The 19,003-nt window shown below is 38.1% G+C and overlaps 1 protein-coding gene across 1 annotated transcript in view; it reads left to right on the top strand.

The window, feature by feature from the left end:
* Positions 1-19,003, top strand: part of PGGT1B (protein geranylgeranyltransferase type I subunit beta) — a 53,472-nt gene that overhangs the window by 24,764 nt on the left and 9,705 nt on the right. Inside the window, exons 4-7 of the mRNA XM_066382042.1 lie at positions 466-617; positions 1,694-1,826; positions 8,575-8,620; positions 15,392-15,576. Coding sequence (XP_066238139.1) covers positions 466-617; positions 1,694-1,826; positions 8,575-8,620; positions 15,392-15,576 — 516 coding nt within the window. The remainder of the gene's footprint in view (positions 1-465; positions 618-1,693; positions 1,827-8,574; positions 8,621-15,391; positions 15,577-19,003) is intronic.

Raw genomic sequence — 19,003 nt, 5'->3', positions numbered from 1 at the left:
AAATAGAAACTTTCTTGATGAGGTCAGTTTGCTTCTATAATGGTTACAAGCTAGTATCTGGCTACATTGAGTATGTCAAGGTTCATATCCAGTTGCAGTCTGAAGGCAGACAGCATACTGCCAGTTTTTCTATAATCTGCTTCAACATTTTGGAATAAATAGCAGTGATTTTGGAGGTGACCTGATTTAATAGAGGCACTACTTTTTTCCTCTGCCTTAAGATGCAGACTAACTTACCTGTGTCATAGTAGTAAATTTGCCAAGGTGTCTCCAATCCTGTGTGCCCATTGCTTTTAGCGGGGAATCTAAAAACAAAGGATTTGTAAACTATGGGGATATATAAAGTTGAGGTTTGTTTTTCCCAGTCAGCTCTCTATACAAATTAGACAACATTTTAATTTTACCTGTTTAATCAAATAAGTTTTTATTTCTTTTTACTATTAACATTATATTTATTGAATTTAGAATCCTGGAACAGCTCATCCTTATGACAGTGGCCACATAGCAATGACCTACACGGGCCTTTCATGCCTAGTTATTCTTGGAGACGACCTGAGCCGAGTCAATAAAGAAGCTTGCTTAGCAGGTTTGAGAGCCCTTCAGCTGGAAGATGGAAGGTATGGGTCATTCTTTCTTTCTTGATTTTTCAAAAAAGTCTTTGAAACTAAAAAAAGAAGGAATATAATGCTATACTAGAACTTTAGAGTTTATCATAAATTCTTACTAGTCTGCACTTCCATTCCTTAAGACATAGTAATAGAAGGAGAAAGGGATGAGCATTGAATATTATATTCCAGTGGAGGTAGTTTTCTTGACACTTTTAAAGAATAGAAAAAGAAGTTAATGAGTTCATTAATATTTGATGGTTTGTGTGGTGTCTCTAACTAAAGAAGAATTTTCTAGAGTTTTAAGCTGAAATGTTTTTAAGTCTAGAAAGTGATAAAGCAGTAGTGATACTGTCTAAAGGAAAGATTTAGCATTCAAATCCTGCTATGTTGTTACTTCTGTGTCCCATCTACCATTATCTCTGTTTTCCTGTCAGTATTTTTAAAATGCTGTTCTTGATGAGGGGAAGGTTAATGTTGACTTATAAGGTAAATTGACATTAATTAGACATAGTATAATACTAAATATTTACCTCAGCAGGTATGTGTGACTAATTTCTTAATATTTCAGCACAGTCTTTGCTTGTTTATATATAAAGGAATAGATGACACATAGACTATTACCTCTCTAATTAAGTACGTAAAAAATAAAATTAAAACACTATGGGTTTAGGAATTTTTTACTACCTAGTAGGTCCCACGTTTTACCTGCAACTTTTTTTTTTTTTGCCATTAATTCTCAAGGCAGTGTGCCACACAGCTGTTTCTGGCTGAGAGCAAACTTCTTCTGAGTGGTAGCATCTTGGAGGAGTAACTGATAGTATGTGTAAAGCTACCCAGAAATCAGAACTTTTGGAATAATGATTTAGAGGTAGTTTTATATTATTCAAGTTAGTAGCCCTATTCTTTATTCAACAATGTAAGTAGTATATGGTTTTTAAATTAATTTTTAGATTTTTAAATCCATATTTGTGATAGATCTTCCTATAAATAAAGACATGAAGTAGGTGTTCCTAACTCTCCTGCAAAAAAATAAAATAAAATTATAGTCCAGTGTTAATGGTAAATCATATTGTTATTATTTTCAGTTTTTGTGCAGTACCCGAAGGCAGTGAAAATGACATGCGATTTGTATACTGTGCTTCCTGTATTTGCTATATGCTCAACAACTGGTCAGGCATGGATATGAAAAAAGCCATTAGCTATATTAGGAGAAGTATGGTGAGTTATGTTGCTAAATTGACTTTATGTTATCATTGTTACTATTTTGGGACTGCAGTTTAATGCATGTGTCATCTCTTCCAGCAAGAATTTGGAAATAAGGGCAATAAAATTGCTTTTTAGGTATATCATGTGTCAGAACTGTCATGTAGAAATAATCTTCAAGGACAGATTGACTCCTTGACTATTAAAATTTAAATGTGGGCCTGACCTGTGGTGGCGCAGTGGATAAAGCGTCGACCTGGAATGCTGAGGTCGCTGGTTCAAAACCCTGCACTTGTCTGGTCAAGGCACATATGGGAGTTGATGCTTCCTGCTCCTCCCCCTTCTCTCTCTCTTTCTCTCTCTCACTCTCTCTCCTCTCTAAAATGAATAAATTTTAATAAAATTTAAATGTGGTCTGATTGTGTCTACAGCAACAATATCTTTTTCAGTAAGAGTTTGGTCTGCCTTAGAAGCAGAAAAAAAAGTAATATGTCAAAGGCAAATATTGATGGTCTGTCCTAGTAGGGACCAGTGGGGCCTTGGCCGAGCATAATGGAAATTATGGCGGCCTTGGTGAGATTATTCCTATATTGCATGTGAGATGTGAAAGCCTTACTTGCAGGGCCCAAGTATAACAGGATTGACTGGGCTGATAATAGACTTTTTAAATCACTTTTGATTTGTTAGTAATTTTTTTTAAATCTAACGTTTATTTTAAGGAAATACCAAGTAGATATGTTAGTCTTTCACACAATAGAATGTAATTGTTTTATTGGTAGCTGTAAGGAATTCAGTCTCAGTCAGAATTATCTTTAGCTCTACTTTTTAGTCTCTTCTATAAAACTGGAGAAATGGAAGTGCTCCTTCCCAGGTTTATTACTTTCCAAATATGAATTTTTTAATTATATAAGTTAGAATAGTTTATGCTGTTAGTTCAACTTTTACCACTCAGTAAGTATTTCAAAATAAAAATGTAAATTCCTAGAGAAATAAAATTATTATAACTGAATGTGTACGTGTGAACCAGAGTTTGTAGAAAGTACAAGAGCACAAACTTAAAAAGCCTGTGGAGGCAGGCAGGAAGAACAAACCTTTAAAGGAATTTTAAGAGGAAAAGAGATTATGTTATGTAAAGGCGTGGGCGATATGCATTTTGGCATAAACTGTACAGAAGTAATACTATGCTCTTCTTGGTGCATTGTATTTGGAGTTACAGATGTTGATGTGCTTATTTTTTGGTGATGTTAATTTTGATCGCTTGGTTAATTGGTATATGCCAGATTTTTCTTTGTAAATTTAGCACTTTTCCCTTTGGAATTATTCATTATCTTGTGAGCTATTTGGATACTGTAACTACCCTGTCCCTCAGACTTTTATCCACTGGTGTCTATGCACTGGTGATTTTCCAGCTCTATCACTCCTTCTGTAATTATCAATTGAAATTCTGTTATCAAAAGCTTATATTTTGTCTCTGTATCTATCTATCAGTATTTCACTATGGACTCTAGATTCTTGTTTTATTCAAGGTTATATATTTTGATGCTCGGATTATCCCAGATCAGGCCAGCGAGAACCCCTTCAGCAGGCTCTTTGCCTTTCTGACATATCCCCTTTATTCTTTGAACATCTCCTTGCTTTCTGGCACAAGATATCTCGAGATTTATCTTTTACTTTCCCAGCCTCAGCTCTGTACTCAGTCATTTCTTCAAGGAGCCCTGTTTCTTTTTATTGGAGAGTAGTGTTTAGAAACCAGGATTTGGGCACCGGGTATGCTCAGTGGTATTGGGATATTGTTTCTAGCCCCTTTCTCAGCAGGCAGAACTGGGAAATGTATATCTGTATGCAGATATACACAGATACCCTTCACACACATTTATTTATCTATCTCTATTTTTAAAACCAGGTATCCCTAGTGATGCCTCAAATTTCAATTCAACATCACAAGTTCATTTTAATCTTCATCTTTTCATTTGTAACTCCCTTCTCTGACACTGACAGATGGGGCTCCATTATCCAGAATGACTCTTTTTGTTTAGAGCCTGAAGGTATATATTCAAAATACTATATTTAAGAAATACTTAGTTTACTTCTTTTATTTCCCCTTTAATATTTTCTTATTTATTGGAAAAATAATTTAGTTTGTTTCTGTTTGGGTTTCTTTTTAGGACACACACCCCCCCCACACACACACACACACACTTAGTTGATTTTATATACTTAATATATGAGATATTAACCTGGTTCTAAAAGTCAGAACTGTACACAAAAGTACATTCAGAGATTGTAACTCATGGGGGCTTTCTGCCCTTTCTATCTTCCACCCCCATTTTTAACTATGATATTTGCTACCATATTTCTGTTCACTCTATAGATAACTATTCTTATTGATTTTTGGTTTGTCTTTTTTTTTTTTTTTTTTTTTTTTTGTATTTTTCTGAAGCTGGAAACGGGGAGAGACAGTCAGACAGACTCCCGCATGCGCCCGACCAGGATCCACCCGGCACGCCCACCAGGGGCAAGGCTCTGCCCACCAGGGGGCGATGCTCTGCCCCTCCGGGGCGTCGCTCTGCTGCGACCAGAGCCACTCTAGCGCCTGGGGCAGAGGCCAAGGAGCCATCCCCAGCGCCCGGGCCATCTTTGCTCCAATGGAGCCTTGGCTGAGGGAGGGGAAGAGAGAGACAGAGAGGAAGGGGAGGGGTGGAGAAGCAAATGGGCGCTTCTCCTATGTGCCCTGGCCGGAATCGAACCCGGGTCCCCCGCATGCCAGGCCGACGCTCTACCGCTGAGCCAACCGGCCAGGGCCGGTTTGTCTTTTCTATACTTCTTTTTGATGAGCAGATACGTATATTTTTATTTCCCCTTCAGTTTCTTACTCAAAGGTACAGTACCATAAATACTTTTTTGTCGTTTGCTTTTTCACCTTAATAAAATAGTTTGAAAATCATTCCTGGGCCTGACCTGTGGTGGCGCAGTGGGATAAAGCATCGACCTGGACACACTGAGGTTGCCTGGTCAAGGCACATATGGGAGTTGATGCTTCCTGCTCCTCCCCTTTCTCTCTCTCTCTCTAAAAATCAATAAATAAAATATTAAAAAAAAAAAAAAAAGAAAGAAAATCATTCCATATCAAGTCATCGATTTTTCTCATTCTTTTTATTTATTTTTTTTTACAATAATGGTGTTTTGTTGTATATAAGTGCTATATCTTTTCAACTCTTTTATGTGTAGAATACATATTTTCCAATTCAAACAGTGTTGAAATTAATAACCTTCTATATATGTGCTTATGTATTGTTCAAGATATATCCTTAGGGTAAATTTCTAGTAGTAGAATTGCTTGATCAAAAGATAAACACATATGTAATATTATTAGATGTCCATTTTCTCTCCAAAAAGTATGGACCAATTTATGTTCCCATCAGTGTATGACTATTCTGTATCCGTATAGCCTCGCCATAAAATATGTTGTCATACTTTGATTTTGCCCATCTGGTCGGTGAAAAATCATATCTCAGTGTATTCTTAATTTGTATTTGTTTTATTATGAGTAAGATTGACCATTTTTTTAACACCAGGACTATATAAAACAAGGCCACAATTTTGGTTTGCTGACCCCTCCTTCTGGAAAATCCATTATTTTGCTTTTTTCTTTAGGTATTCCAAATTTGGGCAGGGGTTATTTTATTTTATTTTTTGCTAATCTTTCATTTTAATGACTTTTTCTTTTACCCTTTTCCTCCCTTCCTCCCTCCCTTCCTTCCCTCCTTCCTTCTCTCTCTCTCCCTCCCTCCCTCCCTTCCTTTTTTTTTACTAAAAGTTGACAATTTTATTTTCACATTTCACAATACAAATGAAAATAGCTTTTCTTGTTCCATGGCTCCCCTCCAACACTACTCTCTCTTTGACAGGAAGAGGCAGTGAGTCTTCCTTGTCATGCTGTTAGAACACCCAGAGTCACAGCATCTGATCTTCTGATGCAGTAGAACAAGTAATATAAAACTGATAGAAAGAAGCTCTCCCCCCTCCTTTTCTGTTTGGTTGAATTGTTCCTGGCCAATTGGCACTATCGTGGGCCAGATCGGAGGTATCGCTGGCATATGCCCTCTCAATAGGCAGGTTTCATTAGCATCATCCCAGGAGGAGGAGTGCCCATCACTGGCATTATGGGAGGGCTTCCCATGTGGGGTGCTGGCAGCATACCAGGGTGAGGAGCGCCCGGGAGACTGGGGGGAGGTGGGATCATTGCCCTGCAGGAGGAGCGGAGTAGGAGTATCTTCCCTTGCTGAAATGCTGCGGTGGTTCTGTCAGTCAGGCTCTGCGCCTGCTCTTCCATTCATTCCTGATAGTAGTCTTTCCCATTCTCTCTGTGTTTCCTGCCACTACAGTGTGTCTTTCTCTCAGACAGAGAATGATGTGTGAGGTATGGATCACAGTAGTCACGAGAAAACTCGGGCATAGTGTTCTGCAGGCCATTGGCCATTCTGTTCCACACCGCCACCGGCTCCCTTTTTACTTGTTCATCTCGTCTCATCTTTATTCCCTTGGCTGCTTTCAGTCTTTCTTTAATGTCCCTTACTGTCTTTTCATTTGAGACTTTTATTTGTCAGGCATCCTGGAATTTAGTCTTTATTTCTCAGTTTATTTTGTCTTTTCTTCCCTTTCCTGAAATCACTTAACTCTTTCTTTCTTTTTACTGATTATACTTTTTAGATTTGGGGGGTTTTTTGAGAGAGAGAGAGGCAGGGAGAGAGAGAAACAGGAGCACCGAGCTGCTCCTGTATGTGCCTTGACTGGGGAATTGAACCGTCAGTCTCCATGCTCCAGACAATGCTCCAGCCAACCGAGCTATCCAGCAAGGGCAAGGATTTTTTTTTTTTTCATATTCCTAAATGCTTGTTTGAGGATATGTAATTGAGTTTGGGCTGCTGTATGAGTTTTCTTGCGCTTTATCACTGTTTGGGGAACTAGAGACAGATTTTCATATACTAAGATGTTTTCATTTCGATTGCTATTTTCAACTTAGTTACTTTGCATGAATTTGTCTTTTTCTGTTTAGTCACTTTAGTGGATTATTTTTTCTTACAAGAATTCCTAGTTTGATTGCCATTTTTTTCAATGCAAAGAAACAAAGTTTGATTTCTTTAATGAGTATTGGGTGTTTTTTGTTTTGGTTTTTGGTTTTGTTTTTAGTGATGAGAGAAGGGTTGCGAATTTTTATTTTCAGGTAGGAGAGAGCTTTTCTTGTTTCTCAGGTCTCTAAATTTTGCTCTTTTATGTTTTCTTAGCACACTGCCACCTTAACTTGCACACTCTCAATTCCCTTCTCTGAAGTCACTGCGCTGCTCAGTTTTACCAGCTCTTTCAGTTGAGGCAGCTCTTGTGTTGCACCGTAAACGCCAGACTGTAATGGTGAGCTTGCAAGCTGAAAGTTAACTTAATCATCCATAGGGAAAATTATGGTTGTTCTCTGGCCTTTACAATTCTTTTTCCAAAACATTAAAAGTTCTTTTACTATCGATTACATATGTATAGAAAAATTTTAATGGTAAAGTTTGTATCAGCTTCCAGTATGTTACCCTTTGCATTCTCATTGTTGTGCTGTGTCTCTGAGAGTGCTTTTACGTGAGGTTTTTTGCCAGCATCACTTTTCTGGAATATCTTCTTTTTTTTTTTTCAACACAAACACTTTCTTCACTCATGAGATATTTTGACTTAGTTTGATCAGCAATTTCTTCTGTAACTCTGTTTGATCTCAATTTCATTTCTAGTGTTACTGCTTTTCATTTCTTTACTGCACTTTCATCTTTGGTGGCCACTGTCATAACCTCTTTTGGCTCTGCCTTTTCATAAATCATTATGTGGCTCTATCCCTAAGAGAAAGAGACAACACAGCTACACACTTGATATCTCTGCATGAACTGAGTAACGTGCAGTGACAAACTGCTAACAGACTTTGAAAAGGGTGATGTGATTGGCCACTTGTCATGATATATGTTATCTTTGTAGTGATTTGTGGACTGAGAAGCTAGCAGCAAGTTTGTATTTTATGCAGCTGCTCATAGTTAATGTACTGTGGTTACTGAAATTTGAGTTATACTGTGTTATTTAAGCCATGGCACCTTGAATTTGTGTATATTGGAATGTGCAAAGCCAGGGACGGCCTGTATTTCACACTTAGGGTGGACTATCTCTTTCAGGTAGTGAGTTCAGATCAATTCAGCCATTAGCTTGCCTCCTCTTTCTTCCTTATGATTTTTCAGATAACCCTTTCTCTCTGCAAAATGTCAGGAGTATGAGAGATGGCCTGCTGGGATTTCATGTTTCTTTTTCTGTAGATAGGTAATTTGAAGCTTAAACATATCTTTTAGCTTTGCCAACATTTTATTTTTATATAGTTGTATTGTTTTGATTTTGTAGGATTTGTTTTATAATGTTTTTTGAGTATAAAATTCTTACATTTTTCTTAAACTCATATATTTTTGCAAGTGGCAGAGAGACTGTTGGGTAGAAATTGAATGTGTAGGTGCCACTTTGAACAATCTGCTTTCAGAATGTGCCTAATGTACGTATTTAGTAATTTGGTGTGATGAATAAGGCAAGAGCAAGTACTTGAAAATGCTTATTACATATATTACTTTGTGGAAAAGAGTGCATATTTTGGAAAATAAAAAGGAGAAATAGTTAGATCAGGAGACAAAAAATTAGCATAATGACAATTTATTATTATTTTCCTATTAAACCAAACACTGTTTTTCTTTTTCAGTCCTATGACAATGGGTTGGCACAGGGAGCTGGACTTGAATCTCATGGTAAGGCATCTTAAAATAAGTGAACATGTAGTTTCTTTTGTTTCTTTAAATAACATCATGGTGTCTTCAACATGGAGGACCTCAGAAGTCTGTCTCAACCCTGGGTGCAGCCTGACCGTCTTCCTACACCTCCTCCTCTGTCTTGACACTGTTGTGCCAGTAGGAATCTCTTTTAGGTCAGTAATCATTTATAAATTATTCAGATCAGAACTTTTATACAGTATTTTCTAGTAATATTCTCAAGTGTTGACTGCATGAAAGTATCTTGGGATGATTTCTTAAGATATTGTTAGAAATAGCAAGTTTTCTTCTTTGTTGTAACACTAAAAGGCTAGATGCAGAATTTAAACATGAATCAGTGAATTTGTGAAGAAATGAAACACTTTTATTTACCTTCCTTAGTAAGAATTATCCTAAGTCATATTCATAAAACAGTTTGCTGCCTAACATATATTCAGTATATACATTGATACAACCTTTCCTTTCATGTTTTTCTCACTTTTGGCAGAACCAGAGTAGAGATAATAGTGACTTAGTTTGTCAGCACATTAGTAGCCCAAACTCTTTCAAATTGAGTATTTCCATGTAGAAGTAAATAAGCATCCATGCTTCTTTTTTTAAAAATAGAGGCCAAATCAAGCAGGCTCTCTGAATGAACTCCTTGCTCCTCTTCATCACAGCAGGGTATGTTTGTGCTCAACTGCTGTGCCCCTCCTGCTGCCAGGTTGGGGTGATGCAGTGGAAGAATGGGTCAGTATTGAGGGCTCATCCCTGACACTAGCTGTGTGGTCCTGGCTCCTCACTTAGTGTCTCTGAGGGCTTCCTCATCCACAGAGTAACAATAATTGTATTTTTTTAAGATTGTTGTTAGGACTGTAAGAGATATGGAAGAGATATGGAGTAACATGGATTTTAAACCATAAAACATTATTTAAAAAAAGACATTTTCTTTTTTTTTTTTTCATTTTTCTGAAGCTGGAAACAGGGAGAGACAGTCAGACAGACTCCCGCATGTGCCCGACCGGGATCCACCCGGCACGCCCACCATGGGGCGACGCTCTGCCCCCCAGGGGGCGATGCTCTGCCCATCCTGGGCGTCGCCATGTTGCGACCAGAGCCACTCTAGCGCCTGAGGCAGAGGCCACAGAGCCATCCCCAGCGCCCGGGCCATCTTTGCTCCAATGGAGCCTTGGCTGCGGGAGGGGAAGAAAGAGACAGAGAGGAAAGCGCGGCGGAGGGGTGGAGAAGCAAATGGGCGCTTCTCCTGTGTGCCCTGGCCGGGAATCGAACCCGGGTCCTCCGCACGCTAGGCCGACGCTCTACCACTGAGCCAACCGGCCAGGGCCAAAAAAAGACATTTTTAACACATATTTGATCCCGTATTTTTGTTCTTCTCCTGGGACCTTGTCCTATAGGTATCTTTTCCCTCCGCATCTTTACTCCCTCTTTCAGTGTAGGTATTTGTAGTGTGTGTCACCAGGGGCTATATAGAAGGCTGTCCTGGATTTCCTGAGGCCATGCTGTGACTAGGACACCATAATTCTTATGTGTGCCCGAGTCTCTGTGAAATTGCTTATAAAACAAGCTGCCAGTAGCAATTATGTCACTGGTCATCACTACCTGGTAAGGAAGGATATACCCATAGTTGCACAAAGAGGAAATCTGGCATCTGTAAGAATTTCTGAGAAGATAGGATCTATTGCTCACTATTGTATATAGGGTATTAATTGGCACTCTGGCTGAGACACCTTACCAGTCAGTATAGGAGACCTGTGGGACAGACACTGTTGTTCCCAAGAAATTGGGATTACATTCTCTGGGATGTGAAACAGAGACGGCTGCTCAAATGTGATATTCTATGAGGGATCCTGTCAGGAAAAAAATCTTGCTGAGTCACAAGTAGTGATTATGAGTCAGTATGACTTGCCTAGAATTGTACGCATCAAGATCACAGTGATGGACTGTGGTTCATGTCCAAAAACTTACATCCTTCTTTTATCTCCAAATTCAACATGGTAGGTTTGAGGTCTGAAGCCCTAGAGAAGGGCTTCCTAATCAGAGTGCTGCAGTGTATTGATGTACCACAAATGGGTTCTAGATTGCCAAGCTGTTGCTCCCTCAGCCCTTGGGGCAGCCAAGCAGGACCTGGGTGTCTGGAGCCCCTGGTACAGTGGCCCCTGGCTAGGAACACCTTCCTCAGGACATCTCCAGTATGTCCCACAAGTAAATATCATATTCTTGTTCTTTGTGTGCTCTGAGGTTAGAGAGGCTGAGAAGTACTGTTCTTGAGGACTTTGGTATAGCCTTCCTTCCCTGTCTTATTTCATCACTATCTACACTGCTAACTAAAACTCTTCCTAAAAAGTAGTCCTGCAATTTGGTCACCCTGTAAAGTCATTGGATACTCCCTTTTCCTTCTTTCTATTGTTAATCTTTTTAGAATAGTGGTCCAAATAATACCATTTGCCCTTCTACAGAAATGGCTTGTTCTTTAATTTTCTGTATGTGCCTCTAGTAACTTAGTATGTTTCTCTTTTAAAGTCATGAATGATCTTTATTTCAAATCCAACACCTCTTTCTCATTCTTAATCTTCTCTTTATTGAAGCATTTGAAGCGCTAAACCTCTCCCCCTTCTTTCTTGAAACATAACATTCCTCTTGTTCTGCTTCCTGACAAGTTGTTTCTGGCTCCTTCACCGTTTTTGTTTCCTCCTCTGACCTCTACCTCAGCCCAACTTTCCTCTTTATTTTGGGTAGTTCATCTTTTTAAATCTCAAGGCTCTTATATTTTCTCTTCCTTGAATAGAATCTCTACCCCCAACCCTAGCACACACCTGGCTTTATTTCATATCCTTTAAGTCAGGGGTCCCCAAACTTTTTACACAGGGGGCCAGTTCACTGTCCCTCAGACCATTGGAGGGCCGGACTAAAAAAAAAAACTATGAACAAATCACTATGCACACTGCACATATCTTATTTTAAAGTAAAAAAACAAAATGGGAACGAATACAATATTTAAAATAAAGAACAAGTAAATTTAAAACAACAAACTGACCAGTATTTCAATGGGAACTATGCTCCTCTCACTGACCACCAATGAAAGAGGTGCCCTTTCCGGAAGTGTGGCGGGGGCCGGATAAATGGCCTCAGGGGGCCGCATGTGGCCCACGGGCCGTAGTTTGGGGACCCCTGCTTTAAGTCTTGGTTCAAATGATACTTTTGGATAGGCCCCCTTTTTAAATTGCAGACCACCCCACACACACACACCCCTATATAGAACCACAAACCAACACCCTGTTCCCCTATCTGGCTTTATTTTTCTCCATATCTTACATTTTAGCTATTTGTTCATTGTCTCCTCACATAATGTAAGCCTAATGAGAACAGAGATCTGAGCCCGTTGTATTCACGGTTGTACCCCCAGACCTATATAACTCATGTGGCACAGTTAAAGGACCAACAGATGGTTCTTTATCAATCATCCCTTTGTTGATGGCACCAAAACTATGTTTCCAAACATGTGCTGTTACTTCTGGGCTGCATAGCCTTCGTTCTTTCTTCCAGCCAGGTGTATCTACCTTGCTATCACTTCAGCATCCCAATCTGCACATTTAAACCATTGCTCTCCTCTTCTTCCCAAGCCTGTTCTTGTTATTCAGGAATGTTGAGCTACTACTACCAAATTTGCTGATTTTTCAGAGAAGCCAGAAATTCAGAATTTTGGGTGTTTAATCTCTTTGTTTGTATGATTGTTTTTGTAACTTGCCAGTCACAGCAGTTGTCCCCCATAAGTCACTGTTTATAATGTTTGATCTACAAACTAAAAGGAAAAAAGGTTTTGTTACTCAGCTGCTTGCTTTATGCCGGCTACCATTTAGTTCCATTGAATCCTCACCCCAGCCCTCTGAGAGTCGTCATCTTTGTATTAGATTCAGTCCGAGAAGCAAAACCATTATAAATATTAAAGTATAAGGACTTATAGGAATAAGATTTTACACCTCTGTAGAAGAAAATGGAGGAGTGAGGGTCTGAAATGAGTAGTTGGTGGATTGGAGAAGTCACTGACAAGCCTTCCTGAAGCCCTGGCACAGGTGGACAAGTGAGACCTTGCAGGGGAATCTGGAAAGCCAGGCACATCCTGCTGCCAGTGTGGCCAGTGTGACTGCGGTGGAGGAATCTGTGCAGGGCTGTTGCTCCTGCATTTGTTTATGGGCCCCGTGTCATAGGGCAAGAAGTATGAAGAACTTGGGTTCCAAGTACGTATATAGGAAAATAAGGTCAAGTAGGAATCTATCAGCGCCTCTGCCTCTGTCTCTTGCCTCTCCTAGAAACAAGGCAGTGACTGCTGTTTCTCTTCCACCTTACAAATCTTACAGATTTCTCTTAACTTCAGGCCATACTGGAAGTTCTAGTTTAGCCAAGTTATTATAGTACAAAACCACCACAATAATTATTGTCGTTTTACTCAGAGAATTTATTATAGACTGTAGAGAGACTGTATTCTCTAAGTGTTCCCGCATCCTACATGCCTCTTCACCTCTGGACTTTGCTAATACTCTTTATTTTATTTTATTTTATTTTATTTATTATTATTTTTGTCTGAAATGCTACCCCTCTACCTGCTTCTTGTTTCCCATTTCTTAACCTTCAGAATTACACCCATCTTTTTATGCCTGGTTCTAATGTCACATTCCTTGAAACTTGAAAACCTTTCATTGTCTGTGGTCATCTTCTCCGCAAACCCCCGCCCCAGCCCTGAGCAATTTCTCCCTTTTCTATATTTCTGTGACGCTTGGTTCATACCATTTTCATGGGACTTCTCTCAGTTTACTGGATCTTCTCAGCCAAATTGTAAGCTGATCATGTCTTACTCCATATGCCCTCGTATGTTATAGTTATTCAGTAAGCATTTAATGGATTGTCCTGTGTTTGTTCTGCATCTTAAAGCTGAGAAGGCTGAATTTGTGATTTGTACTTCTGCTACAGTTTGGTAATAATCAAGTTTCTTCATCTGCTTTTCTTTCTAATTCTGCAGTCTAAATGTTACTTAATACACTGTTTTTGTGTAATTCATCCACCCTATTCCAGCTAATGCTTAGCCTGGAGCCCATTTGTCATGAAAACCAAACAGGCATGTTATACCGTTCTAGGCCATGATCATGTGATAATTCTTTTTATCCTAATGATTGTTTTATGATAAGACAGTGTATGTGTTTTGAAAGATTTCGATTTACCTGCTTTGCTAGGATTAAAACTATTTTGTTCTCTCAGGATGCATAATATAAAAGTTCAGATGAATTAATTTGATTCCATGATTCTTTTAAAATACCTCTATTCTTAATCCAGAAGAGAAGTAATAAACTCCCTTTGGCTTAATTTAATTTCATCTAAGCATTCAACTTCTTTGAATTCACTGTGCCCTTTTTATGTGAGGTGCAGGGGTAAAATGGTGTACTTATTTATGTATCTAACTATTTACCTTTCTACTTCATCTCTAGCTATATGTTTGTTGGCCATCTTAAATTATACATTTCGAAGCATATGGATTCTTTCAGATAATTTGGTATATACAAATAAATACTAAGAGAATGCTTAAAATTGAGCTGTAAAACTTTTTTGTGAATAATAAGTTAACTTATAACTGTTACATTTTAAAAACAAAAGTAAATCATAGCACAAAGAACTACAGTCAGGAACACCTTTAGCATGCACCTGTAGGAACTGGAGAAAGTTGATAAATGAACCTCTTTGTCCCTTCCCATGATGTTTTATACTGTAATGTATATACATTAATTATTCATAGAACTGAAGCATATCTCCTTAGGTGACAAACTTTTAGCAATTTCAGATGGAAATCTTTCTCTTATTTTTATGTGCCTTAATAGTTTTACTTTTATATGCCTCTGATGAGGAGGGTTACTTTTCATACCTTCTTCAACCAAGGCAAAATGAACACAGTTTAACCTTTTCTCGTTAAATTCTGATCATTACTATGAGAAGCAATTCTTGTGCTTTAATATAATGATGCAATATTCCTGAAGTTTTTGGGAATCGTTAATCTAATCCTGTTTAGCCCACTGAAGATATTCTGTTTGAGTTTTTTGCCTACTATTTTATAATGTTTCTTAATTTACTTATTGTCAAGATCAGGGGTCCCCAAACTTTTTACACAGGGGGCCAGTGTAAAAACTGTCCCTCAGACCGTTGGAGAGCCGGAGTATAAAAAAAAACTATGAACAAATCCCTATGCACACTGCACATATCTTATTTTGAAGTAAAAAAACAAAACGGGAACAAATACAATATTTAAAATAAAGAATAAGTAAATTTAAATCAACAAACTGACCAGTATTTCAATGGGAACTATGGGCCTGCTTTTGGCTAATGAGATGGTCAATGTCGGTTCCATATTTGTCACTGCTAGCCGTAATAAGTGATATGACGCGCTTCCGGAGCCATGACGCATGCGTCCCACGTCACCAGAAGTAGTACTGTACGTGAGCGACACCGGGCTTTGCGGCGTCTGCATCCTGTGCTCTCACTGACCACCAATGAAAGAGGTGCCCCTTCCGGAAGGTGCGGTGGGGGCCGGATAAATGACCTCAGGGGGCCGCATGCGGGCCATAGTTTGGGGACCCCTGGTCAAGATGTTATTGTGTTTTCTTGCTATATTCTAGAATTATTTAACCACTTTTTTCCTTCAGCCATTTTATATTCTTTTCCTAAACATCTGTTTTGAAATATAAAATATTGTATGTTTTTGATTAACAGGAGGATCAACTTTTTGTGGCATTGCATCTCTGTGTCTCATGGGTAAACTAGAAGAAGTTTTTTCAGAAAAAGAATTGAACAGGATAAAGAGGTGGTGTATAATGAGGCAACAAAATGGTTATCATGGAAGACCAAATAAGCCAGTAGACACCTGTTATTCTTTTTGGGTGGGAGCAACTCTAAAGGTAAGAGAAATAATAAACATGAGAAACTTATACTCTGTGTTAATATCAACTGTGTTTAGAGTGTTTGGCCTTGGTACTGTTCATTAAATATTGTTAGGTGTAAGCGAAGTTTTTCCTGTTGCTCAAGCAAAGCTAGTATCTGTGTGGTAGAATTCAGTTATCTCTTCTACTACTTGAAACTTTCCATTCTTATAAAATTCAAGTGGCCCAGAACCTAGGTAAGAAAGTAGGTATAAGGTCATAAAAAACTTGTTACTGAAATCAGTAGTTTATTTAGAGCAGGGCTCTATTTAAATATACCAGTAAAGATTTTATGGGAAGATATTAATCTTAAAAGATAAACCATGAAACATTTCTTTAAAAATCACTTAAGGTTTTCTATTTTTTATTAATTTATTTATGTAAACCTTCTGAAATATATTGATTGATATATTCATATATTTTCCCTCATTTGCTACTACATTTTGATACACCTAATTCCGTAAGGTTATTAGATACTAATTACATGCAGGTTTTCTCTTTCTTCTTTTTTTTTTTTTTTTTTTTTTTTTCATTTTTCTGAAGCTGGAAACAGGGAGAGACAGTCAGACAGACTCCCGCATGCGCCCGACCGGGATCCACCCGGCACGCCCACCAGGGGGGCGATGCTCTGCCCATCCTGGGCGTCGCCATATTGCGACCAGAGCCACTCTAGCGCCTGAGGCAGAGGCCACAGAGCCATCCCCAGCGCCCGGGCCATCTTTGCTCCAATGGAGCCTTGGCTGCAGGAGGGGAAGAGAGAGACAGAGAGGAAAGCGCGGCGGAGGGGTGGAGAAGCAAATGGGCGCTTCTCCTGTGTGCCCTGGCCGAGAATCGAACCCAGGTCCTCCGCACGCTAGGCCGATGCTCTACCGCTGAGCCAACCGGCCAGGGCTCTCTTTCTTGAAGTTGCCTTTCACCTTTAAAAATTATCACCTAGTTCTGATATTCTAGAATGTAACAAGAGTCTATACTCATATTCTGTATAATTTCCTAATTTTTTTCTCTTAGACAAAATTTATTCATATGGTTGAAATAAATTTAAAAAACAATGTCTTAAAATGAAGGCAAGAGCCTCCCCCTTCTTTCCTGCACCATTTTTAATTTTTTTCAAATTATGGGATGTTTCAACATATTCATAAGTAGAGGGAATATAGTACATAATGAACGCCTGTACGTCCATCAACCAGTCTCAGCATTTTCATCCCAAAGCCAGCCTTCCTTCATCCATACTCCTACCCATCCACCCCCCACCTCCCCTCATATTATTTTCAGGCAAATCCCAGATACCGTTTCTATATTACTGTGTCTGGCAGCTTTTCAGTATACCTGCTAAAGAAAAATACCATTTTGGAAAAACAACCTTAGTATCATTACATCTAAAAAATAACCATAATTCCTTATTATCCTTAAATAGACAGTCATTGATGTCTATTTCTTATTGCATCACAGAAGAAGCACATAATCTCTGATTGTCTCCTTTTTAACCAAAGGGCTCCAGAGTTGTCAGACCTGGTTGATCCATTATAAAGTTCCCCATTAGCTTTTTTTTTTTTTAATGGTGGTAAATATACATAAAGGTAATACTTATCAGTTTAACTATTTGTAAGTGTACAATTCCTTGGCATTAATTACAGTCACAATGATTTGTAACCATTACCTCTGTCTATATGCAAAAGTTTTTCATTATCTTCAACATAAACTCTGTACTCAGTAAACAATAACTGCATTCTTTCCTCCCTTCAACCCCTGATAACCTCTCTCCTACTTTCTGTCTTTATGAATTTGCCTCTTATAGGTGTGTCATATAAGTGGAATTAAATAATGTGTTCTTCTGTGTCTGGCTTATTTCACTTAGCATATTATTCTCGAAGTCCATCCATGTTGGATCATATACCAAAATTTTATTCCTTTTTATGGCCAAGTAATATCCATTGTATGTATATACCAAGTTTTGTTCATCCACTTATCTGTGATAAACATTTGGGTCATTTCTACCTTTTGGCTATTAGGTGGCAATACAAGCAATAATATTATAATAACTATGTATAGTGTTAGATTAGTACTAGACTTACAAGCTTGATCATTTTAAGTATATAAATGTCTAATTGTTGTACATCTGGAACTAGTAACTATTATATGTCAACTGTAATTGAACTATAAATTTTAAAAATATGGCTATGAGTATTTAGGTACAGATGTCTTTTTAAGTTCATGCTTTCATTTCTTCTGGATAGATACCTAGTAGTGGAATTGCTGGATCATATGGTATTTTTATGTTTAACTTTTTGGGGAACCACCAACCTTTACCATGGCAGTTGTTGCACCATTTTATATTCTCACAATGTATAAGGCTTCCAATTTCTCTACAGCCTCACAAACACTTGCTTTTTCTGTGTTTGTTTAAAATTTTTATTTATTGATTTTAGTGAGAGAGGAAGGGAGAGAGAGAAACATCAATCTGTTTCTCTATGTGCCCTGACTGAGGATCAAACCAGCAACCTCTGCACTTTTGGGATGATGCTCCAAACAATGAGCTATCCAGCCAGAGCTCTGTTTTTTTAATAATAGTCATCCTAATGGGTGTGAAGTGGTATCTTGTGGTTTTGATTTTCATTTTCCTAATTATTCGTGATCTCAAGCATCCTTTTTTTTGTTTGTTTTTTTTGTTTTTGTTTTGGTTTTTTTATAAATAAATTTTTATTTTAATGGGGTGACATCAATAAATCAGGGTACATATATCAAGCATCTTTTGATCTACTTATTGACCATCTGTATATGTTCTTTGGAGATATATCTACTTGAGTCTTTTGCATAGTTTTTAATTAGGTGGTTTTCTTGTTGTTGGGTTGTGTAAGTTCTTCATGTATTCTGGATATTGATCCCTTATCAAGATATATGATTTGCAGATATTTTCTCCCATTTCTTGGTTGTCTTTTCACTCTGTTGATAATGTCCTTTGATGCATGAAAGTTTTTTAATTTGATGAAGTCTAATTTATCTATTTTTTCTTTTGTTGTCTGTGTTTTTGTTGTATCCATAAAATCATTGCCAAATCCAGTGCCATACAGATTTACCCCAATGTTTTCTTCTAACAGTTTTGTACTTGTAGCTCTTGAGTTTAGGTTTTAGATCCATTTTGAGTAAAATTTTGTATATGGTATAAAGTAAGGGTTCAGCTTCATTCTTTCACATGTGAATATTCAGCTTTCTCAGGACCATTTGTTGAAAAGACCGTTTTTCCACCAGTAAGTGATCTTTGCACCCTGTTGAAAATCAACTAACCATATATGTGAGGGTTTACTTTGGGGCTCTCTGTTCTATTCCGTTGGTCTGTGTGTCTAGTGTTTATTTCAATACCATACTGTTTTTATTTTATTTAATCAAGAGAGGGAGACAGGAAGGGAAA

The sequence above is a fragment of the Saccopteryx leptura genome, chromosome 4 (genome assembly GCF_036850995.1).
Source record: "Saccopteryx leptura isolate mSacLep1 chromosome 4, mSacLep1_pri_phased_curated, whole genome shotgun sequence".
Lineage (NCBI taxonomy): Eukaryota > Metazoa > Chordata > Mammalia > Chiroptera > Emballonuridae > Saccopteryx > Saccopteryx leptura.
This window is presented reverse-complemented; position numbering and strand designations above follow the sequence as displayed.